This window comes from Fundulus heteroclitus, chromosome 3, assembly GCF_011125445.2.
Source record: "Fundulus heteroclitus isolate FHET01 chromosome 3, MU-UCD_Fhet_4.1, whole genome shotgun sequence".
Taxonomy (NCBI): domain Eukaryota; kingdom Metazoa; phylum Chordata; class Actinopteri; order Cyprinodontiformes; family Fundulidae; genus Fundulus; species Fundulus heteroclitus.
Genome location: NC_046363.1, coordinates 27,338,655 through 27,363,179, shown reverse-complemented (window position 1 = coordinate 27,363,179; position 24,525 = coordinate 27,338,655). Strand labels below are relative to the sequence as shown.

At 40.5% G+C, this 24,525-nt stretch overlaps 1 protein-coding gene across 2 annotated transcripts; it reads right to left on the bottom strand.

Annotated features, from left to right (window-relative positions):
* Positions 1-4,752: 4,752 nt before the first annotated feature.
* cacng6b (calcium channel, voltage-dependent, gamma subunit 6b) lies at positions 4,753-24,479 on the bottom strand. 2 transcript variants are annotated; one of them, XM_012875150.3, is made up of 5 exons: positions 24,154-24,479; positions 14,482-15,178; positions 8,616-8,690; positions 6,024-6,161; positions 4,753-5,308 (listed from the first exon to the last, which is right to left on the bottom strand). In XM_012875150.3, the coding sequence occupies exons 2-5, from the start codon at positions 14,843-14,845 to the stop codon at positions 5,088-5,090; spliced, it is 798 nt and encodes a 265-aa protein (XP_012730604.2). In that variant the 5' UTR covers positions 14,846-15,178; positions 24,154-24,479; the 3' UTR covers positions 4,753-5,087. The 2 variants fall into 2 exon arrangements, with proteins under 2 accessions (XP_012730604.2, XP_012730603.2); XM_012875149.3 differs by having other exon boundaries at positions 14,482-15,175.
* Between the last annotated feature and the right edge of the window lie 46 nt (positions 24,480-24,525).

The following is a 24,525-nucleotide window of genomic DNA, read 5'->3' as shown; positions in this document are numbered from 1 at the left end:
GTGTCGGCGTATCAGATAATATCCCCAAAAAAACACTGTATGGTTGATGGCTGTAACATGACAAAATATGGAAAAGTTCAAGAGTGTGAATACTTTTTGACGGCACTGTATGAGACCACATAAATTTATTTGTATTCTACAACCGGGCTTTCAAAGAGTTTTTGTAGTCGCAAAAGAGTTGGGCTCTAAGTGCTTCATATCCTCCAGCTCAAGGTCTAATCTTTGGTGTGGTGTGACTTTGACCTTCCCTGTCAAACCTGCGGCTCTTTAAATGTGCAAATACATGGATAGTGCCAGATGGGTGGTAGTTAGCGAAGAGGAAGAGGAAGAGGAAGACAACCCACTGAAGGTTATCTCAGTGTACTTTTGTGTGGCACCTACTTCACCGAAGCACTTTTGTGTCACAGACTCATCTAGTATTTCATGCATACTTTTGCATGAACAATGAGAAACTGCTCTCAAGGTCTGCTCTGTTCACTCCAGTTGTTGCATTATGACCTAAGAGGAATAATGACTGGCAAGGGACTGCGAGACGGCTCCTCTTACAGTAACTGGATGATAACACGTTAAGGGAGGAGAAGAAGGGGAGCCACATATTTGACAAGTGGCCTGACATTCCAAGCAGTTCTCCTGGATTTTGAGGATTAGTTTATGAGATTAGGGAATGATAATTGGTTACTATCATTAGCCTCTGTTGTCTGACTGCCATGAGAAAATTTAAGGACTGGATCTAACATGTTTCAAAAAATCGAGTAAACAAACGCCACTTCTCTCTTATTTGTGAAATAATCAACAACGTTCACAAGAATTCTGATTTAGTTTCTATTTACACACGAGCAGCCAAAGCCCCTGCACCACATTTCACATGGTCAGGGCCGAGCTATTAATGGCTATGTATACAAGGAGGATAGTGTGTCATGTAGATTCAGTTTCTGCCAGCTCAGAGTTGGAAGCATGTGAGTATGGCTCAGGTGAGCTTGTCTGGATGTCGTCTACTCTCCAGTGAGTCTGGATGCACGGGGTGCTTATTGAAGTGTCTCTGAGCTGATCAGTCAGTCGTTCGTGTAAAATAACTTCCCCCCCGGCGGAGCGGTGAGGTGAAGAGGTCATCCACTGGAGACCTCTGGGAAAGTGACGCATCGAGGTCAGGGTTAGAGAGGTATGAGCACAAGCCGGAGGGGCAGGCATGTAGTTGAAATTCAAGGATAAGGTTTCCCAAACCTCTGCAGTGCATTGCAAAGAGCTTCAGCCTAATTATAGAGAAGTTTTTATTTTTTTTATTTTTTTCTGGGGAATGAGGACATTTGGCTGAGAGGTTAGGAGTCACACAGAGATGTGGTGAAAATGGGTGAATTTTAGACAGTAGAGCCGACCAAATGCGATGCCTGCACAAAAAAAGGGAGGCATTTACTTCATGACAAATGAGTTTAATAATGATCAAAACAGATACGTCAATAGTAAACAGATTGCAGTGCCATGTTAAAAAAATTATATTAACTGTCTCAGAGTAAAAATGAAGTAAAATATTATGTTTCATTGATATAGCAAATAAACCTATGCATACAACAAGAGAAATATCGAACAGTCTAAAAAATACAAGCAAAAAAATGGGACACCAATCAATAATGTTTATTATGCAAAGTCATTGCCAAAGTCATTCTCCTGCATGAAGTCATTTTACCCCCAAAACAACAGTCCTGAACTAACATGGAATTAAAGGCCACTCAGTGTGGAAGAAGCCATCACTTGAGAAACCCCACACTAAAAGCCCAATCACAGTTTACAAATGCAAAGATTTTCTTTTCTCGAGACATGTTCTGTGATGTGATGAAACTAAAACTGCGTCTGGCCATAATGATGTTCATTACATTTGGAGGAAAAAGCCTCAAAAGAGAATCCTGACTGTCCAGTACAGGAATGGCAGCTTACTGTCACGTGGGTGTTTTACTGGTGCATTTCAGAGAAATACATGACATCATTAGAAAATATCTTTAAAGGAAATATTTCAGCAACATCACAAGGCATCAGTCAGGGACTTAAAGCTTGGGCACAAATGGCTCTTCCAAATGGAAAATGAACTAAAGCATACTGATAAATTGGTTACAAAGTGGTTTAAGGACAATAACGTCCATATTCTGATCTCAGTCCCTATGAAAATAGGTTGGCAGTGCTGAAAAGTTGTTTGTGAACAAGGCAGCCTACAAACCTCACTCAGTTAATCACCAATTGAGTCTAGAGGAATGGGCCCAAAAAAAAAAAAAAACAGCAAACTATTGTGAGACATTTTGGGAAGGAAAACCAATAAATTTGACCCAGGTCTTACTATTTAAAGGAAGTTCTACCCATTCATACGGAAATGTATGAAAAGTTAGGATCTTGAAGAAAGTTGAAATAATTATCCTGTTTATTACTTTTGCGTTTAACAAACAGACAGAATTCTGGTAATCCTAATAAAAAGCGCTTAAACTTAAACCCTGCTGATTCTGATGACGTTTACCTTCCACTGGAGCAACTTTCCTGAAGTTGTAAGCTAATAATTGGATGTTTACTCCTTATAATCATTGTTAATTCAGCTCGTAAAGTATTTCACAGCATTCCTTCTGCATTATAAAGTTTTGTGCTTCATTTTTAAAGTTGTAAAACCCAATGACCAGTGTTTCGTGCTTTGTGTGCAGCTAGAAGAGCAGGTCACCTGATTCCGACAGACAGAGAGAGCTGCTGCTGCCTCTCTATTTGGATGTCTGTGGACATTACTCTAAAGGGTAAAACTGGCTTTAATAGTAATTAGAAAACCAAGATTAGATCACCAAAAGAACACACAATCTGTGATCCTCTTTTGCAAGCCATGCAAAAAAATGGCAGAGATTGTTAAAGAGTTGGTGTTGAAAAAAAAAACGGCTTCATGTGTCGCTGGAGTTACAGCTGACATAAAATCACAAACAGAAAACAAACAGGTTTTTAGATTTGTGTTTGTGATGTGATTGGGACTCCGCCGCAATACATGGGATTGGCTCGGACTCATCTTCAGCAAAAAGATTTTGTAGCAAAATCTTATTAAAGATTTATTAAAAAGGTGCAAAGAGGCCCTTGTGAAATAAGCAAGTTGGAGGCCTTCAGGAACGGCGAGGTAGTCACAGATTTATCCACAATGATGACCGGCAACGCTGCGTGTATTTGGATGTCATTTAGATACCAACATGGGAGCTGAAAACAACTACTGGCACTTCACCTGGCCAGCCAGAATGATAATGTGTAGCACTCTCCGTTCTACGCATTATCAGTCTGGGACTGCTCCCATCTGATTTGTTTGGAGAAAGGAGGGGATTTCAGCAGAACTCTCCAAGCTGGTTGGGCAAAGCGACTCCTTGTGCCCGCTAACCAAAGGTTGGTTTTAGCCAATCACGGTATCAGATTAAAAAGTAAACAGCAGATGTCATGAGAAACCACAAGAAGAAGTTAAGCTAGTCAAGGCACTTCTTGCTGTTTTCCTTGCAATGAAATCGTGGATTCTTACGAAATAGACGTGATAGCGGGAGCTAGGCATGCGTCCTCCTGCGCTGCCATGTTTATGTTGGTTCGGTTGTGGGCTCTGCAGCTCTTGCTTTCATCGCACCGGTATGTCCCGCCTTAAACCTCATTACTGCAACGTGATTGGCCCAAACTGTTTTTGGTTGACGCCTTTGAGGTACAAGATGGATTCTCGTGTGTTTGTGAACGCACAAATACAGCGAGAATTCATCAGGTGGGCCAGGTTAGCTGGCACTGAACAGCCAGAATATAGAGCAAATTCGTAAAATATATTTTTAAAACTCAGGCTTCCTTGCAGCAAATCCCAATTGCCTGCTACAGTCGGATGAAAAATACAAGACACCCCATTAGTTGTTTTGTTGTTTGGAAAAAAAAAATTCTGGGGAACATTAGCCTGGCCTTCTCCTTGAACACCTTTAGTTAAAATGTTTTCCATCTATTTCTGATTGCAGAAGCATCCACTGCCATACCGACAGCAGCAAAAGCCTGCGGGAGCTTCCTTGATAACATTTTAGGGTTTTTGGAGAATTTCTTTAGTCTCCTGTGGTCTATTTATCAGAGATAACTTGCTTGGATAGCAAGACCTGGTCATATTAGCAGTTGTTTTCAATGTCCTCCACTTGTAGACTATTTTACATACAGCTGAAAGGCTGATTTCAGATTATTATGAGACTTGTTTAAACCTCTCACGAGGTTAAAAAGCTGCTTCAATCTTATTTCTGAAGGCCTCAGGCAGCAGCTTTGGGTCTCCCCATGGTGTTGTCTCTCACGTCATTAGTAAGGAGCACACCAAACTAAATATCTGAGGTTTAAAAAGGGCAAGCCTCCTTTAAAAAGCAGAGCAACAATGTTCAACACAATTATGGGTAATTCAAGCTGTTTTAAGTAGGAATAAAAATGGGGGTTCCTAATGTATTCCTTAATAGAAATAACATTTTATGCTATGTCAAGTTTTCTTCAACAACTTTGTTTTTATCAAACCAGGTGGCTCTCAGGGTAAAGTCTGCACAAAAGCCAGTGAAAGATGCTGACTGATTTCAGCATTTTAAACATGTAAGTCCTCTGGGTGACGTCTTGAAAATCTCATAATTGTTGTGTACATATTTTCATAATGTTATCATTTGGATATGTATACTTGTAGTTAAGTGTTTTTATCCATAACAGAGGTGGGAAATACAAAAATAAAAATAAAAAACTTTAAAATAAAGTAAACAGAAAAGCATATTAGTAAAAATAAAATATTTATTTGCAGTTTTACAGCTTTTGGCATGCAGAGGCCTATCAGTTTATATGTGATTCGGCTTTAATACTAAAAGAGTTGTTCCATCTATATCACCATACATTACTGACAAAACAAAGATTACTGCGAAATCTAACTCTAACGGCCGTCCCGGTTTTATGTGCTGTTATATCCTCTTTCAAATTCAGTTAAGACCTAGTGTGTCTTTTATGACAAATTACATACCAAGAGCAAGCTTTAAGTCACAGCTGTTGGAATTTGGTGTTTACTTCCTCAAAGAATATTAAGGATACTGTTTGCATAATTTCTATTTTAAGGGCTAGGTGGTGCTATCCTTGTGTGGAAAGCATTTTTGCCAGGGACTAAAGGGAAGAGCAAGGATTATGAACAGCACACCTCCGAAAATGAGGATGGCTCCTGCTGAGCCGACACAGGCTACAGACCAAGACAACTCGTGGTGAAGAGGTACGGAGTGGTCACTGGACAGCAAAGCCAGCACAGATTGGTGGAAAATCAACACCGACAGGAGAACCAGAACACCTGGAAAAAGCAACAGAACGAGTTTGAGTTAAGGTTGAAACCTGAAATCAACTAAAATCTTCAGTGCCCTGCAAAAGTGTTTATACCACTTTTACTATCAAAGTTACTAAACCAGACTTTATTGCATCGTTTGTGCTTTTATGTGACAAACTGACACAAAATAGTGCATAATATTGAAGCGAAAGGAAGAACAGATTTTTTTTTAAATCTGAAAAAATATGGACTTCATGTGTAATCTACTTCTACTTTGATACCTCAAAATACAATTTGTAAACATCAGCTTTCAAGTGTTGCCACAGATTCAAAATTAGATTTTGGTCTGTTCACTGATTTCCTCTGTTGTATTTATACCAAGATTAAATTAAGAAAAGGTTGACAATATTTACTTAATTATGAGACTTCAAAGAGTTACTTTTTATATCAGATATTATTTAGGCTTATAAAAGTAGGAAGCAGTAAAAATGTAAAAAGAGATGCAATGAGGGTCTGAAAGTGCTCCAAAGCCCGTCATATTAATGACAACAGTCCTAAACATTCATAAAGAGTAATTTATGTTCATAACAGGTGTTATGTCATGTTTATGACAGTGTAATGTCAGTCTTATGTACACCCATTCAAATAAAGTGTAACCGCAGAGACTATGTGTACAGATAAGAAGATGCACATAAAGGCTGGATTCCCATATATATTCCTTCAGAAGAATGTTGGATTTTACCTGATAGGACGAAACAGAAGGATGCTGGTTTGAGAAAGAAGGGAACTCCTTTGTTGAGCGACATGGCGATACAGATAGAGCCCATCACCATCATGGTCAGGCTCAAAAGCGCCAAGATTGCTGCAGCTAAATTCAAATCTGTACAGGGAGTCAGACAGAAAAGTCAGGATGCTGATCGCAAAAGGACTGGAGAGAATTAGCATTGGTAAATGTCTTTTAAAACTATTTAAGTGAATATCAGTTGAAAGCATGATTCTGCAGAGATTGCACATTATAACGAACCATCACTATTTTAAACGCATGCGTATTCTTAATCTCAATGCTCCAATTTCAAGTCACGTTGGCTTTGTGGATTTAGACAGGTCCTCCTTTCTTGCATATTGGCTTATTACTGAGTATACCTTCATGACTTAAACTCATACTTCTGCTTTCAGCACACCCAGGAGTTCACATCAATCCCTTGTTCAAGGCAGATCCTAAAAGCTGTGGCCAGATGACTAAACTGTGTCTCTTTCGTCAGCCTCCCAACATCACACTGCCTAAAAATTCTAACAAATTTTCAGTTATTCTTTGTATGTTTAGCCAAGTTTTGCCGTGTCAGAGAGATCCCATGAGAAGCCTCCTCTCGTTTTATGTTGTGCATACGGATGGCAGAGGAATAGAAAAGAGAGGCGGCACGTTTAGCTTTTGAGCTCCTTTACGATCAGCTGCCAGTTTGGCAAACACATCCTTCTTTGCTTTTATTAAACCTTATTTGAAAGGGCTTGAAATTGTTTCGTCTTTCACTGGGAATATGTGTGTCCGTCATGCGTTCTGTTTGACTTTCCACTGGCATGTTTTTAGGATGTTATTTTAAAAAAAAGGAGCAAATTCCACATATTTAATTCATTTCTGTAACATCAGGTTGGCTTACCATTATCATGACCATGATAATACCATTAGTTGAATGTGTCTACGTAATACTTTAATGTAAACTTACTATACATCTATGAAGAGACTGCTTTCTTTGAAATGGGGTCGAGTGGTGTAGTTGTGAGCAGTCAGTATCTATCCTACAGTAAACTTTGGACAGGGGAATATCTCAGAGGAAGTCAAGCTAACGGCTCCTCATGGCAGGACTGAATCAAAAGAAAATGTCCATTAACTAAACAACACAGATTCAAATAATTGGATTCAATAGTTTATCTCTCGGGAAGAACAACAGCACACAAACTGCATTGATTTCCTGAAGAAAAGGTACTTTTTTTCTTTTTCTTCTTCGATCATGAGAGGACAGTGTACAAACTGTTGTCCCCTATGAGGTTGTAGTGAAACATCTTAAATAATACTTAATACATCTCTTAATAATACTTAATACATCTCTTAATTTAAAGCTGTATTCCAGCTGAGCCGAAAATGGTATGAATAATGGGGATGTTAAGACTTACTTGTACAATTCTCTATTATCTTACCAGATAAAAGCTAATTGTTTTTCTATTTGTTCTAGGAATAGGTAGGGGAAACACAGCAGCATTATATCTCAAAGATATGTAGCATAGCATTCAATCTAACTACCAACATAATAAAGATCTGCCTTTGAGTTATTTTGAATGACTAAACACTTTGATTTGAGTTGCATCAGACAACAGTCTCTAAAACTAAGATCTTTCTCCCTGAATGTATTTGCAAATTGCAATCTGGCTCTTTTAGCAAATTTTAGTACTCCAGTCATTTCATGGATAGTGACACTCTCTTACCCGCTTTAGCCAATATCGTCATAAGGTTTTTCCCCTTTGTTCTGAGTGTGATTCATATATTTCAAAGCAAAATGTCTTTATTTCTGGGACACAGAACCTGCTTCCCTCCTGCACAGTGAGACAGCTGGACATTCCTATGCTGTTTATACTTGCATATAATTGTTTCAACACTGTCAGGCATCTGGAAATTGTATCCAAGGACAAACCAGACTTGTGAAGGTCCCTAGTATCTCTTCCTCATATCTTGGTTGATTTCTTTTGATTCTCCCATGATTTAGAGTCCGACTTAACTTAACTTAAAGTGTTGTAAATTAGTTTCAGTATTTTTAGGAAATCGTGACATTATCATCTGGGCACAGTGCTCTGTATGTATATAAGCTTCTGACTTATAAGAAAACATAGACTCTCTAAAAAATTATTTCGGCAAATCTAAAAGACCTAAAGTAGGGGAGATTTAGTCTAATTTATTGTCAAACAGTGAAAAACGTTGCCTCACTTTACACAGTTCATGCAAGCAATACAATATACTACAAGGCTTGTCTGCACCTTCAAAAACACAACTTTAACCATTGATTAAGATGACCAGTGCTCGGTCTGAGGCAAGGTTTAAGTTTCAGCCAACTAATCTGAAAACTGCACTGAAATAAGTGGCTCCCTGGGCAGCACGGCAAACACATTAATCACCCCGATAGCGTTTAGCTTACTTTGAAAAATGGGCGGCAGTGGAAATTAATGGGCTAAGACAAACATCGCTGGTACGGTCCTGTGCGCGCCACAGTGGGCATCTTTATTGGACAGTGGGTGCAACTGGTGTGTGTACGTCAGAAACCGAAGGGGTAATGAGAACATATCTCACTCCTGTTAGTCGTCTTCTGGAATATGACTGCGTTCTCCCCAGAGGTGAAGAACTTGAAGTAGGTGCAGTTGGATTCTGTGGGTTACAAAGAGAAGATAAGACAAAGACACACACACACACACACTCCTATGGATGGCTGCTGGTCTCCTCTGATGTGCCTACTATACGCATCCATGCACTTTGTCCTTCCAGGCATCATTCCTATTTATATCCAAGAGTCGAGCTTGAAAACGCAGAGACACACATCTCTACGCAAACACACACACACGCACACATTTCATAGCACTGCACATATGGTGCAGCCAGAGACAGTGAGAGACGGCAAAACGCTAAGGATGAATGGCAGAGGGGAGAAAGGAAGGAAGACATAGAGAATGCTGCATATTATGATGGGGAGATGTGGCTGCAGAGGGAGGGAGGGGGGTGGGGGGGTGGCAAGACGAAGGGTTCAAAGGATATGATATAAACAAATATGGAGGAGCATGTTTCAGGCAGATGGAGAGGTAGAGGGTGAAGGCAAGGATAGAGGAGAGCCACAGATGGAGAAGGAGGTGAAGGGAGGAGGAGAAGTCAGGAGGGAGAGGAAACACAGAGGGGTTGGTTAATACTGCATTAGACACACATTCTCCCTCTCTATCTGTCTGTCCCTCTTCCTTGCCCCCCCCCCCCCCCTCTATATTTAGACAAAAACTGTGAAGTAGTCAGATTCCGCTTGGCTTCACAGACGCATAGTGATGATTTTTAAACCACTGGAAAAAAAATAATGTGGTTACATACAATTCTTCTGCACAGAAACGCGGCTTTAGCCCACGAGCCAGCTCTCAAATTGATCCGGCATTTATCAGGCCGCTGATTCTGTAACACATTACGCTTCCACAGTCAGCTTGTTTGGATTTTTTATTTTTTTTTTCCCCCTCTTGCAACCCCTGCTGAGACTGTAATTATTGAGTCGTCACTTTCCCCGGTCCAGCGGGTAACAAAGATGGATCGCTGGTCTTAAGATGACAGACGCAACATCAGCAGGCCGGGGACGGCAGCCAGAGGCGTGCAAACACTGATATGAGAGGGAAAAGCCAGGGGATGGTGAAAATACTTGTTTTTCTACAAATGTGATGAGCTTCACAAGCATCTGTGACAGGCTGCGTGGGCCAACTGTGGAAGGACGTGCGACTCAGATTGTTAAGAGCATGTTGGCTGCTCGCACACGCCGACAAACCATCGTGGAGTCGGATCTGCTGGCCATAAACAGCCGTTGGTCCAGAACATAATAAGAGAAGAAGGTCCAAATCAGTGTAGCCCTTGGTCAAAAAGTAGTTGCACCCTACTATTTGAGATAATTGCCAATGAGATTTCTTCCGAGAAATAAGAATCTTAAAGGCATACTATGCAACATTTTTAAGTTAATTAATGTGTTCCATACCGTTTTGGATGATTAAATGAGTCATTTCAGGTCAAACAAAGGTTTTCTCGGCCGCCCTGGTGGTCTGTGGGGGAAATACCGCACTTGCAATTGGAAGAGCCCTCGGCCCGCACTGACAGGCTCAGAAGTCTGGTGCATCGCGAGAGTCAGTCTTGCTTTACAGCAAGAACTGCTACACGCCCGCAGTGAAAGGCATGCTCGTTGCTAGATTTGTGCAGTTATCATGGCGAACCAGCGAGAAAACAGCAAAAGCCCATGTCGGAGCAGGCAAGAAAGAGGAAAAGGCTCTGGACAGAGAGAAGAGTCCTACACGGGTGAACATCGGGCAAGTTTTTTCAGAATGGCGAGAACTAAAAGAAAAAGAAGGCTGCAAGGCTGACGCGGACCTCGCGTTTCTGCTGATGCGATTGTAAGTAACATTGTAGGGTTTCCCTCACGCTAAGGCCTTCGCCGACATTCCAAAAAAAAAAAAAAAAAACCTAACTCCATATGCGTGTAAAGCTTGTCTCCCCCCCCCCGCTCCGCTCATCCGGTAAGCAAATTCCTAGGAGAAACATTGCATTGGAACGGTTTCTCTCTCTCTCTGTGCATGTTCATACTTTCACTGTGTTAGTCATTGTTTGTACTGCCATTTTTTCCACTTTTCGTTGCGTTCGCCTGTCTGCTAAGCTCAAAACAACCGTGCCTGGCTTGACGGAGAAACCAGGAGAACAGCTGAGCATCTTTACGACAGTGTACTTTTACTTTCGCCCTCTGGGGGGAGCCTCGCTGGAAAATCAACCCCGGTTGCATAGTATACCTTTAATTGGGTTTTAGTCCAGAATTTAACTAGGCCACTTAAAAACCTTTATTGACAGATTTCGAGGTGGACTTCCTTCAGATCAATTTCCTGCTACATAACCCAAGTGTGCTTGATCTTAAGGTCTTTCACTGGCAGTAGGACACTGGACTTTCTCCCTCAGGATGTTCTGGTAGAGAGCAGAATTTATCATTGCATCAACTATAGTCATTCTAGGTCCTGAAGCAGCAAAGCATACAGAGAAGCCTTTACACTACCAACCTCAGGTTTGACTGTATTTTTGTTTATACAAGGCAGTGTTAGTTTTAGCCAAAATATAACAGCATCTTTTGTCTCAATTGTCCACGGAACGTTTCCTCTCAAGTTTTGGGAATCAAAATGTTTTTGGGAAATGTATGATGAGCCTTTGTTTTCTTTTTGGTCAGGCGAGGTTTTCGCCTTGGGTTTCTCCCATGCATGTAAGGATCCTCAGGGGTTTGATTACTTATTGTAGCTCCCAGGGGATCCTGCAGTTTGTTTGTGTTTTGCATTTTTTTTTTAGTATTGTTCCTCCTCAGACCCTGGTTTCGGTCATTAGTTTAGTTTTCTGTGCAGTATTTATGTGCATTATTGTAACTGTTAGATTCACTTCCTGTTTTAGTTAGTGTCTGTTCTTTATTATTTCAGTAGTTCTGTTTGATCTCTATCTTCTGCCTGCTGTTTCTTAGTTTAGTTTTCCCCTCATGTCTGGCCCTTCCCATGTCCCTGTTAGATTATTTTATCCTTGTGCATTCAGTTGATTGTCCTCCTTCTCTTGCAGCCTAATTGCCTTTACTCATTTCACCAGTGTTCATCTGTCCCACCTGCAGTTCCTTTTGTCTCCTCCCCTTTAAGTTCAGAACTGAACTGTTTGACGTAGGACCTGACAGGTCCTCCGTCATCCTACCTCGTTCTGGTCTTGTTCTAGCCGTGTTCCTGGTTCCTGTCAACCTTGCTACCTGTAAGCCTTATCATTTATTTCAATAAACCATTATTCACTCAGTACGCGGCTTCCAGTCTCCTGTCTACACTTCGACTCAACAACCACAACACAACCCTTGACAATGGATGCCAGTTCATCTTCTTATCGTTGAATCATCAATACTGACTTTAACTGAGGCCAGTGAGGCCAGCAGTGCTTTGATGTTTTTCTGGGGGGGGGTTTGTGACTTCTTGGATGAGTTACTGATGTGCTCTTTGAATGCTTTTGACCACAACCAAAACCAAACCAAAAAATATTACCTGAATGTTTCCCAGTTTTTCCACATAGAGCCAGGTTGGTTTGAATAGCTTTTTGACTTAATAAATTAAATCATTAATTGAAAACTGCGTTTCACAATTTGTTGTGTTATATTTATTTGATATCAAGATTAATTTGATGATCTGTAATATTTTGACAAGGAGCATCCCTGACAGAGTTCAACCCACATTGGCAACAGGTTTGACCGAGTGCCAAGAATGCAGATGCAGCTCTTGCTTTGTTGCTTTGCTACAAAGACTGGACAGCCTGTAGAAAGCATCCCATGCACACCTACCACAAAATACTTCAAGGGACATAGTTATAAGCCTTCTCCAAGTCCACAGAATACATGTGGATTGGACAATCACGCTGCCTTGACTACCTGAAACAGATCTGTGAAGGTAAAGACCTCGTCCACTCTTCCACAGCCAGGATGAAGGCATCGCTGTTCTTCCTGAACCCGAGGATAAACAATCGGTTGAGGCCTTCTCTCCAGCACCCTGGAGTACACTCTCCTATGCAGGCTGACAAGCATCAGCCAACTTAATTTTTGATCTTTCTGAGGGTACTTCTCATTTTCATCTTGAGAAATTCCCACGACGTGTCATCGAATCCAGGAGGTCTTTCAGTGAATGCTCTCCATCTCTGAACTAACCTTTCAGACAGAAATAGGTTATCGTGCAGATAATCTCCGGAGAACCCAGCCACGGTCAAGTTGTATAAAGCGCTATTAGAAAGGACCCGTCACTACAGTAAACACGGGTGTCTGTCAAAACAGGAAACCTGTGGTCTTTATCACCTAATGTACAACAGGACGTGACAAGTTATATACAGTGACTTGCAAATATACTCATACCTGGAAGGCCGCATACTCCAATATACCTTGCTGTTAAAAACATAATTGTTAAAAACTATTGCAAATAGAAATCCCCCTTCCCATAATTCAATACCTTGTAGGTACTCTGTGCCAGTTTTGAACATATACAGAGAGCTAGATGTTCCTGCTTTGCAAAAGAACCAAATTTCAGTCAGATTGGACAGAGAGCATCTGTGAACGTCAATTTGTAAGACTTTTTAAATCCTCGATAAATTTTACTTTGACTTGGCCATTCTAACACGTGCTCTAAACATAGATCACGTGACTGTAGGTTTGGGATCATTGTCCTCCTGAAATGTGAACCTCCACTCAGCCACAAGTCTATCTCAGCAACCAACAGATTTTCTTCCAGGATGGCTCCGTGTTTAGCTTCATCCACCTTGCTGTCAAATCTTACCCGCTCCTTCCCTGTTGCTGCTGAATAGGAGCATCCCATAGCATGATCCTGCCATCACCATGTGTCACTGTGGAGATGGTGTATCCAGGTTGGGCTGCAGTATTACTTTAAGAAATGTGAAAAATATGTAAAAATGCTCTCCATCTCTTCAGCTCAATATTGGCTGCTTCTCCTATTAATGCGCTCCTTGTCCACCCTGTGAGTTTAGAGGGATTTTTCATGCTCTTTTCATTTTTGATTAATGGATTGAACAGTGCTCTTCAAAGCCAGTGAAATTGTTTTGCACCTTCTTCCCTGACCTTTCTATTGTTGGTCTGCTCTTTGTCCATTAATGTTCTCTAACAATCCTTGGACGCTTTAACAGTGCATATCCACTTTGAAAGAGATTAAATTAAACACAGACAAATTTAATTTAATTATTGAGGGTGTTCTGAAGACCTTATTTTGCACTGGGTTTTATCTAAGGGTGTTAAAATGTACATTTTTCAGATTTTCTATTTAAATAAAATATTGAAAGACACTTATAATCTTCCTTCCACTTCACAATTAGACACTCCCTGTGTTGGTCTAACATACAAATGCATCAAGATCCCTGAAATTAAGTTAAAGGCTTAATGATAATGGTTCCATGCTTAGAAAACAAGTTGTTATAGTCTCCCTTTTAGTGTTATAATTAGATTAAAAAAAATAGTGTTACAACCGTTATGCAATTTTACTGGATGAGTGTGCATGTCTTTACTCATTCAAGATGCATATTATCTATATGATGACCTAGATATATTTTGTTCGCCGCTTTACATACATGCCTTTTACAATGGAAGGAGGGAAGGCATAAATCTACAGCAAAAAGACAAAATCATAATAAGATTCATTTGGGAAGTCTATTTCTGGATGAATATACATTTTTAAAAGATTTGTCTACGAGTCTAAGAAAAATGTATATAAGTGTTGGCAATAACATCTGTCATTCATCATCCCCTTAAATCACATTTTGATTCCCACTTTCAGACTTGGGTTACATGCTGTGGCATGCATAGATAGCATATAAATCCACACAGAGTCAGACCCATTCAGTACAGACAGAAGAACACAGACTCAGCAGCCACTGATCTCACCTCCAGGTAGTTCAACAGGGCCGCAGCTCGTCCTTTCCGGGTCTATGTCGGACACCCACAGGGTGCGGACGCAGCCTTTCCATAGGCCGTAGTGGGCCATCTGGCAGGTCTGGTTGCCACTGAAATTCTTTGGTTGGGCCAGCTCCACCCAGAACTCTGTGCCCACACCCAACACCGTCAGGGTCCCCCCGATGATTGCCACGAAGAAGACCAGCTTGATCTTGCCCTCCTGGCTGTCGCTCATCTTGTTGGTCCTCCTTTGTCCCCTAAAACCCTTCATTCCGGCCACACCCCCGCCCTGACCGCCCCCTGCCACCCCCATGCGGCCCTCCTCTTCCTGCTGCACAAAGAAGTTGGACCACATACTGGTCAGAGGCGAGAATCAGCAAAGATCAGAAGGGAAAGACGAGAAGAACAAATCAGGGATTCGGTATGAAGCGTGCGCGAGACGGATGGCTGTGGCGCTGTAGTGACTGTGAGACACAGCTGTGCTTTTCTGGATGAGTGAATTGAGCAAAAAACTGTAAGAAATTTAGTAAAAAAAAAAAAAAGTGGGATGGATGCTGAAATTAGACACTAAGAGCTATGAATAGATCTGCAGTGATGTTGGGGGCGGCTGCAGTAAGAGAATAATATGATGGGATGAGACGTCAGAGAGGACCAGGACAGCCAGGCTGGTTTTTTTTTGTCCAATCTTCTGAAACACAGAGATAAAACACAGAGATGAAAGAGCAGCCAGCTTATGCATCACCAGAACAAAATCCGTTCATCGCCACCATAATATTTAATTTCCACCAGCTTTATCAGCCTCTACAAAATTGCCTCCCTAAATGCCATATGACATGCTCTCAGCCAACAACAGAATAACCAGACGGCATTCCTCGCAGAGGCAGATTCTGCTTCAGATGAAGAAACAATTTGTGTGGATGAGCTTGCAGGAACGGTTTGTGAAGTGTCAAGGTGAGCGATGACTGGGACCACCTATCTTTTGTTTCCCCAGCAGAGTTTAGAGACAGACCTGCTTTGATCTGAGGGGAAAAGGGGTTGCTACAAATACCCCACAAACTTTTTTTGATCGGGCAAATACACCAAAATGTCTTCTAGATGTCAAATCCAGAACCAGTTTACAGTCCCTTGACCCCCTATTCCAAGAGCTTTCTCACATTTTGTCCTATTAGAAGCACAAACTCCTCTGTATTTTAATGGGTTTATGAAATATTACAAAACAAAGTAGAAAATAACTGTAAAGAAGAAAGAAAATCCAACATGGTTTTTCAAAGTTTTTACCAAAAAAAGAATTTGTATTCAAACCACCCGGGTAATGACTTTGTAGAATCTGTTTTTGACACAATTCAAGCTGTAAGTTTCTGTACCCACGTCACACAACTAAAGGCTTTGCAAAATAGATTAATCTGGGTCCGATTTGATGGCAACCGTGTGTGAACATCAGTTTTCAGGTCTTGTCATAGAGTCTAGATTAGATTGAGGTTGAAACATTAATTGGGCCATTGAAACATATGAGCATTGATCTGAATCAGAATCAGAAATACTTTAATCATTGCATTGTAGCTCTGGCCGTACGGTAAAGGGGGTTGTCCTGCTGGAAACTTCTGCCCCTGTTTCAAGTCTAATGCAGCCTCTCGCTGTTTTCTTATCCAGGATTTCCCCGTATTTAGCTCCTTTATCCCTGCAGAAGAGAAGCCTCCTCGCAATGTAATGCTGTCCCCAGCATGTTTTACAGTCAGGATGGTGTGTTTCAGTGTTTTAGTTTTCCTCCACAGCTCTTAAACAAACCTCTGAGGCCTTCACAGACCAGCTGGACCTATACTGAGATCAAAATGAACCCAGATGAAGACTCATTTACACTACCCTTGTTAAACCAATCCGAGCCTAGACCAGTCCGAGCTTGGATCTGACGACCGTTAACACACCACGCTATCCCGGTTCCTTGGTTTCCTCGCCTCCTAGTGACAATCCGCGGTACTGCTGCTCTCTGGGATTAAATGTGGGACCGAGCAAATCAAAATGGCGGCACCAGTAACATTCAGGATGTTATGGTTGGACAGAGTCGGCTTTTGGGACGTGGATAAGACAAACAAACGTCTAATAAGGATTTACAGACGCAGGAAACAACGACAGACGCTAAGGTTCATCACACTGCTAAGCATAATCATCTCTGGAAATCGTGTGGCATGGTAAGGAAGCTAGTATTATTATGAATGTCTGAAATTTGTCTGAATGGAGTGTGAATCGGGACGTACAGCCAGACATCCCGGAAAAAACGCAGACAGTCAGCTGACTGTAAGGGGATGACGCGGTCTGCTCATGCGCTCTTCGTTATCAGATAACCGGGACAGAAAAAAACAGTCCGAGACCACACCTGGAACTGGTCTGCAGTTAGTGCGGTCCGGTTATGTCTAGCTCGGTTCAGTTCAGTCTGCTTACCGTTTACACTCAAGAGTTATCTCGGTTACCGAGCTCGAACTGGTCTCAGCTCGAGAAAAAGGGTAGTGTAAACGGGGTATTTATTAATTAGTTGACTTCTGACAGGTGTTATTTGGGGGTTTCAGAATAAAGGAGACTGAATATACGTTAATGCATTTCATAGTGATGCATTGCTTTCTGTAGGGGGTTAAATCCCAGCGCATGTCCCATTTTTCACATTTTGAACTATGTATTGTCTTCCTTCCACGTCACGCATAAAACATTAAATTTTGGGGTTGTTACATGACACAAGGGGGAAAGTTCGAGGGCATGAATACTTGCACATGGCACAGTATTAAGATGTTTCTTGATATGAGTGAGCGGGTTTAACAATGCAAACAACAGGGCACAAGGGTGTCGCTGCCATGCACACGGGTGTATTAGAGGTGATAATTTAAGCCTGAGCCCTCTGACAGAGAGGGGGCTGCAGTAATTAACTCTGCTGTGTCGTCCAACAGGTCTCAGTGAGGAGGCAGGGGGCCAGCACCAGCAGGCCTCATTTGCAGTTGTTGGATCACTTAATTCGGAGCTTTGCCATGACACCATCAGCGGTTTTAAATAGTCAACGCAACACGTGAACCCTCTCGCTGAAAGTCCTACGTGTACAGTATTTAGGAGTATCATTACAGTACTCTCTGTCACATGCAAAATTAAAAACCCAAGCGTCAACAATCTGAGGGATCTTGTAAAAGCATGAGGAATAACTAACAACCATAGCAAAGGTCGTAGAATTCAGAACTGCAGAACTTTTTAGAAAAGTATTTGGACCAGTTTTTACCTCCTCGTTGGGTCCTTTTTTCTTCTTTTAAGATTTTAAAGATATAAATTTATAAATTGCCACAACGGTTTATATTAAGAGTTGAACAAATCACCAATGGATGAAGGCCTAACCTCAGTAATAATGAACAAATCAGCGATTGAAAGACTGTTGGTATTTTCTTGTCTTATCTTAGCAACGGGTTCGCTCTGGGTCCTCCTGCTTTTTCCCAGTAAAAAAAACAGGCATCACTCCCTCTCACATACACTCGATGGATGGATGGATGGATGGATGGATGGATGGATGGATGGATGGATGGATGGATGGATGGATGGATGGATGGATGGATGGATGGATATTTATTTGTTGTGTTTCTTAGGCGTTATTGATCTGTTTGTTCACTAATGTTCTCCAACATGCCTCTGAGGCCTTCACAGAACAGCTGAATTGGGTTAGACGGGATTTAATTTAGGAGTGTCTGAGTTAAGGGAGCTATACACAAATGCATATTCTTTTATTTAGGTATTTATTTAAGAAAATAATCAGAAACCATGCATCTTTATCTTTTAGATACACAATTATGCACTACTCACATAAAATCAAAGTAAAACACAGTGCACACTTTTGCAAAGCATTGCAGAGCACTCACCTAACCAACTGACTAACTTACTATCTTTTGTGATCTAAAACGGATACCCTACAAACTCTTTTGTCTAATTTCTGAAAACAGGGTTTATTGGTCATAATCGGTTTACTCAACAATGAAAAGATTGTATAAACAAATGACTCTCTGAAGCCCTTAAACGGTAAGATCAAACTGTCATCGAGCACAAACCAGCAAATCTATTGAGCCACTGGGCAAATTTAAGGGAATAAAACAAGATATTTTCCATTCAAAAAAAAGATCTACTTTTCCTAGGTGGAAAAAACAGGCAATTGAGCAAGACAAGCTGAGGATTCTTATCTTTCTTTGAAAACGTATCATTGCTTTAAAATTGTATTTCAAAATAATACAAATGAGGGAGAAAAACTAAAAACACTCTGTAAAACCTTTTACATCTACAGAGACTGTGGAAATAATAGGTCACAAATAGCTTTAAAGGAAAAGTTCAAGCTTCAATTCTTGGTATGAAAAAAGTTAATAAAAACTAAAAAATAATTTAGATAAATTAAACAAAATATAATAAAATTTAATTGCATTGCCATTAAGTCTACAGAGTAGAGCAAAATCAAGCTCTTCATTGGTGCAAAGGAACTAAATAAAAAAAATATTACAATTAAGACTTTGACAATCCTCTTCTGGCCTTTATGACAGGCTGAACTCTTATAACTGTGAACTTTACTAATCAGAAAAAAATACAATCAAGTCCAACGTCCTCATATAGCAGCTGATAAAACCTTGATGGATTGATCATTGACATGTGCACCATTTGTCATTTTCATCTTCAAACTAAAAAATGACGATTATCAACCAATCTAATTCCAGCTGTTGGACTGTAGAAAGTGTCTGAAATGAAGATGCCCACATTAGTTTCAACAGAAGCGGTCCTGACGACCATCTGACCTGCTCCTTTAACTCACACGTAAAACATTTTTTGTTTTCCTCAGGAACTTGTCCTTGTATGTTTCATCGGGAAGACGTCAAACAATGGTTCCAATCTGGGTTCATCGCTGAACATTTCAGACCTTCACAGCCCATCAGTGCTCTTCTTTTGTCCACTAGAACCTTGGTTTTTCTACTTAGGTGTTAATGATGGTTCTAGGTTGGATTTCTAGACCTGAATTCAATTTCCTTTGGCTGATTTCTTACCGTTGGCTCATGGACTGCTGTTTAAGCCCATTCCTCTTTGATTTGTCTCGTCCATTTTCTTTTTCTTTTTTAATTTCCAATGTCTTCCACACTCTGTATGTTCTTTGTTTACAACTTGAATATGTTGTTTGTACTTGCTCCAACAGGAAACACAAAAATGTTGTGTTACCTTCTTTAAGTAATTTTATAATCATTGCCGAAGCCATTTTTTCTTTCAGTCCAAGCATAAATGTTTACAAGCACCTTTTTTCAACTTTCAAACTATATATATATATATATATATATATATATATATATATATATATATATATATATATATATATATATATATATATATATATATATATATATATATATATATATATATATATATATCCATCCATCCATCCATTTTCCGAACCGCTTTATCCCTCATGGGGTCACGGGGGGTGCTGGTGCCTGTCTCCAGCATTATATATATATATATATATATATATATATATATATATATATATATATATAGGTATAAGCATACTTATACCTGTATAGATATATTTTTTTTAGAATTGCTAATTAAATTGATTTCATGTTTAGTAACAATTTTCAGTGATTCCAGATGTAATTTCCTCTAACTGATCTAGAAAAACGTACCATGAATTACAATAATGCCATTAAATTCTTAAACAATGCAGCAATGTATTTATAACATTGCTAATAGAAGGAAAAAAAATAGTACGCTTGAACTTTTGTGCTTTACTATATAGTTAAAATTAAAACTTTATCATCCTATCCTTGCTCATTTTAAATGGTCTCGAGGCAAAGAGGACAACTGTTTAATAATTTGGCACATCAACATCTTTCTTATAAATTCACACAATGTTATGTCAGTGCAGAAGACGTAGGAGTCAACGGAGTATGATTGAACATATAGCTTAAACAAGGCATGACTATACCTTTAAAAAGACAAAAACTAGTTGTTTACCTGTCTAAATGTTTCCTGATTTAAAACAGTTACCTAAAAGCTTTTTATTTACTGATTAGCACAATAATAGATACTGAGCCATAGTTAAATAACTTTTTTATGTCAGAAGTGTACATATATTTTCCTAGTATTTGACAGAATTATGTTTTTCAGTTGTGTTTGACCTGGGTCAAATGTTCTGGGTTACCGTCCGTAAGGCAAGGCAAATTTATTTGTATAGCACATTTCAGTACAGAGACAATGCAAAGTGCTTTATATGATTATCCTAAACAAATGTGTTTTTAATCTTGATTTAAAAGAACTCAGGCTTTCTGCACTTTTACAGTTTTCTGGAAGTTTGTTACAGATAAGTGGAGCATAGGAACTAAATGATGCTTCTCCTTGTTTAGTTCTGGTTCTAGGTATGCAGAGTAGGCTGGAGCCAGAAGACCTTAGTGGTCTGGAGGGTTGATACACTGATAACAAGTCTGTAATGTATTTAGGTGCTAAACCATTCGGGGATTTATAGACTAACAGAAGTATTTTAAATTCTATTCTCTGAGATACAGGGAGCCAGTGTAAGGACTTTAGAACTGGGGTGATGTGCTCTACTTTCTTAGTCTTAGTGAGGACGCGGGCAGCAGCGTTCTGGATCAGCTGCAGCTGTCTGATCCACTTTTTAGGCAGACCTGTGAAAACACCGTTGCAGTAATCAATTCGACTAAAAATAAACGCATGGATTAGTTTTTCCAGATCCTGCTGAGACATTAGTCCTTTAATCCTAGAAATGTTCTTCAGGTGATAGAAAGCCGACCTTGTAACTGTCTTTAGATGCTTTTGGAGGTTCAGGTCTGAGTCCATCACTACACCCAGATTTCGGGCCTGATCAGTGGTTCCTAGCTGAAGTGACTGAAGCTGTGTGCTAACTTTTGATCTCTCCTCTATTGGTCCAAATATTATTACTTCTGTTTTGTTTTTATACAATTGAAGAAAATTTTGGCACATCCACGTATTGATTTCTTCAAGACATTTACTCAGTGCCTGAACTGGTTCATAGTCACCTGGTGACATAGTGATGTAGAGCTGTGTGTCGTCTGCATAGTTATGGTAGCTGATGTTGTTGTTTTTTATGATCTGAGCTAGGGGGAGCATGTAGATATTGAACAGGAGGGGACCCAGGATGGACCCTTGGGGAACCCCAAATGTAATTTTTGTGGTCTGGGATGTAAAGTTACCTACTGACACAAAAAAATCCCTAGCCTATAAGTAGGACTTAAACCAGTTGGGAGCTGTACCAGAGAGGCCGACCCAGTTCTCCAGGCGTTCTAACAGGATGGAGTGATCGACAGTATCGAATGCTGCACTGAGGTCCAATAGAAACAGCACGGTGGTTCTTCCACAGTCTGTATTTATATGGATGTCATTAAAAACCTTAATAAGGGCGGTCTTTGTACTGTGGTGAGCACGAAAACCTGACTGGAAAACGTCAAAGCGGCTGGCCGTTGTTAAGAAGGTGTTTAATTGTTGAAACACAGCTTTTTCAATAATCTTACTAATAAAGGGGAGGTTTGAGATGGGCCTGTAGTTCTGGAGTAGAAGTTTGTCTAAATTGTTCTTTTTCAGCAGTGGTTTCATAATTACTTTTTTTTAGGGACTGGGGAAAAACACCTGACAGAAGGGACGTGTTTATTATCTGAGTCAAATCAGACGCTATGACAGGTAAAACTTTCTTAAAGAAAGCTGTGGGTAGAACATCAAGGCAGCAGGAGGAGGACCTTAGCTGCTGAATGATCTCTTCTAAGCTGTTATAGTTTATTTGGTTGAATTGGGACATCTTGTCAAGATAAGTTCCAGTTGGATACAGCTTTGGTTCTGGAGTTGATATGGATGTACAAACTAATCCCCTAATCTTTAGGATTTTCTCAGTAAAGAAGTTAGCAAATTCATTGCAGGCCCTGGTGGAGTGGAGTTCAGAAGCCACAGACACAGGAAGATCTGTTAACCTGTCGACTGTGGCAAGTAAGGCAAGAGCATTATTAATGTTTAATGATTGGTGATGATCTCAGAGAAGAAAGATTCCCTTGCATTTTTCAGTTGTAAGTTACAGTATATCTGTAAAGTCTCTCTTTATAGAAGTCATAGTAAGCTTTACCCACCAGTTTGCTGGACTTTTGACCCATTCCTCTAGACAGAACCGGTGTAACTGGGTCAGGTTTGTAAGTTGCCTTGCACTCATGCAGCTTTTCAGCCCTTTCCACCGATGTCCTGAACAATGTTTTTTCCTCATGACGCCGTGGATGACCACCACCACCACCAATATAATACTACCACCCACATACGTCACAGTTGAAATGGTTATCTCAGACTTGCATACTTCCCCCTTTTTCCTCAAAATATCCCAATGGAGACTAAAACAGTTCCGTTTTAGTCTGATCGGACTACAGGACGTCTTCAAAAATTAAGTTCTTTGTCCCTGCGTGTATTTAGAAACTGTAGTTTCGGTTTTGCTTTCAGGGTAATGGCTTCTTCATGTTGGAAGATGTGCTCTGTTCCTTCTGAGAGGCCACGCGGCCTATTTTAGTACAGCACCCGTTCTACTGTGGTAGAAAGGTTTTTTTGCTTTTACTCTGGAGTTGATACATAGATTTCAAACCAACACACCTTAATCTCTGGGACACAGAACCCATCTCCTTCCTGAGCAGTGAGGCAGCTGGACATTCTCCTGGTGTCTATACTTGCATCTTATTGTTTGAACTGATGAACGTGGCTTCTTCAAGTATATCTGGAAATTAGAGCCAGGGATGAACCAGGCTTGAGGAGGTCGAAATTTCTCATTCTGACATGTTGACTGTTTTATTTTGACTTTTTCCATGATGTCACACAAGGAAGCAGCGTGTTTGGCATGTTGTCCTAAAATACATCCACAGGTCTGCCTCTTTTAACTCAGACGAAGAGAATTAATCAGAAGCTTCCACGGCCATGGCATTGTCTACTGGGCTTTTCCCAGCATGTGTAGAGGGATGGTAATATTTGTTTATGTAAGCATCCCAATATGAAGAAGTTAAACTAAAACGGGAAAGGGTTAGTCTGATTTAAAGTTAAATTGGCTGCTTGATTTAGTATGTAAACACCTGGTTTCAACTTCCATACAGAGTGTTGTTTTAGGTATCATTAGATGAGATTAGATTAGATTAGATTAGATTAGATTAGATTAGATTAGATTTCAGTAAACAAATTTAGGAGATCTCTTAAAGGCTGAATCATCTTAAATAATTAGAGCACATTTTCAACACTGGCAGCAATAAATAATAATTTGAACACAGCTGCTGACAGCTAAGTTAGTGGTGGTAGGGTTACAAACCTTGATCACATTGCAATCCTTTTAACCACAGATAATCAGACACCATGCCGGGTCCCCTAAATGAAAATGTTGCAACAAATAATGAATTCCTTTGTAGCATGTAATTCTCCAAAAGCAACACGTCTTAAGGGTGGTCTTAGCACAGCCTCGGCACATCCACTTCAATAGAAGTTGTGCAGAGGATAAGCTTGTGCAAACACAGGAGCCATTTTTATGGTGAAAATGAGGAATTCTCCCTCTGCCGTCACCCGCGTGACGCGTGGGCATCACAGAGAGACGCCAGGCTATAGCATGTGAGCGAAAAGAAGAATAAATCTGACCTGTTTGGTGCGTGTTGCTCAGTTCGGGAGGAAGAGACGCCTGAAACCTAATAGAGGGACAGAGTGCTGATGGGAGAGGTAGAGAACGGGGGTGGAAGGGATTGGAGGGAGGTACATTGCTGCAGCCTGGTTGGTTAGCACTACTGATGTGTCGCTGCTGTTTTGGCCCACCGACTCTGCTCGCAGCTCATGTTCCGTCTGAAAGGCACCCCGTTCATGCTCCATACATGTTTCAAATTTTAAATCAGGGAGGAGAGGTGCTGCAGGGTGGTCTGCTGTCATGTTGAAGGTCCTGCCAGCGTGGGTGAAAACATGCCTGCGTCCTCCCTACTGTCGACGTTTGTGTGTGTGTGTGTGGGTGTCCGTGTGTGT

Bases quoted from the DNA above. Each gene is read 5' to 3' on its own strand.
- cacng6b (XM_012875150.3), bottom strand. From the start codon at position 14,845: ATGTGGTCCAACTTCTTTGTGCAGCAGGAAGAGGAGGGCCGCATGGGG. The intron at 8,691-14,481 runs GTGAGATCAGTG...TGTAACCCACAG, and splicing joins CCCTGTTGAACTACCTGGAG to AATCCAACTGCACCTACTTC. The intron at 6,162-8,615 runs GTGAGATATGTT...CTCCCTGTACAG, and splicing joins CCAGAAGACGACTAACAGGA to ATTTGAATTTAGCTGCAGCA.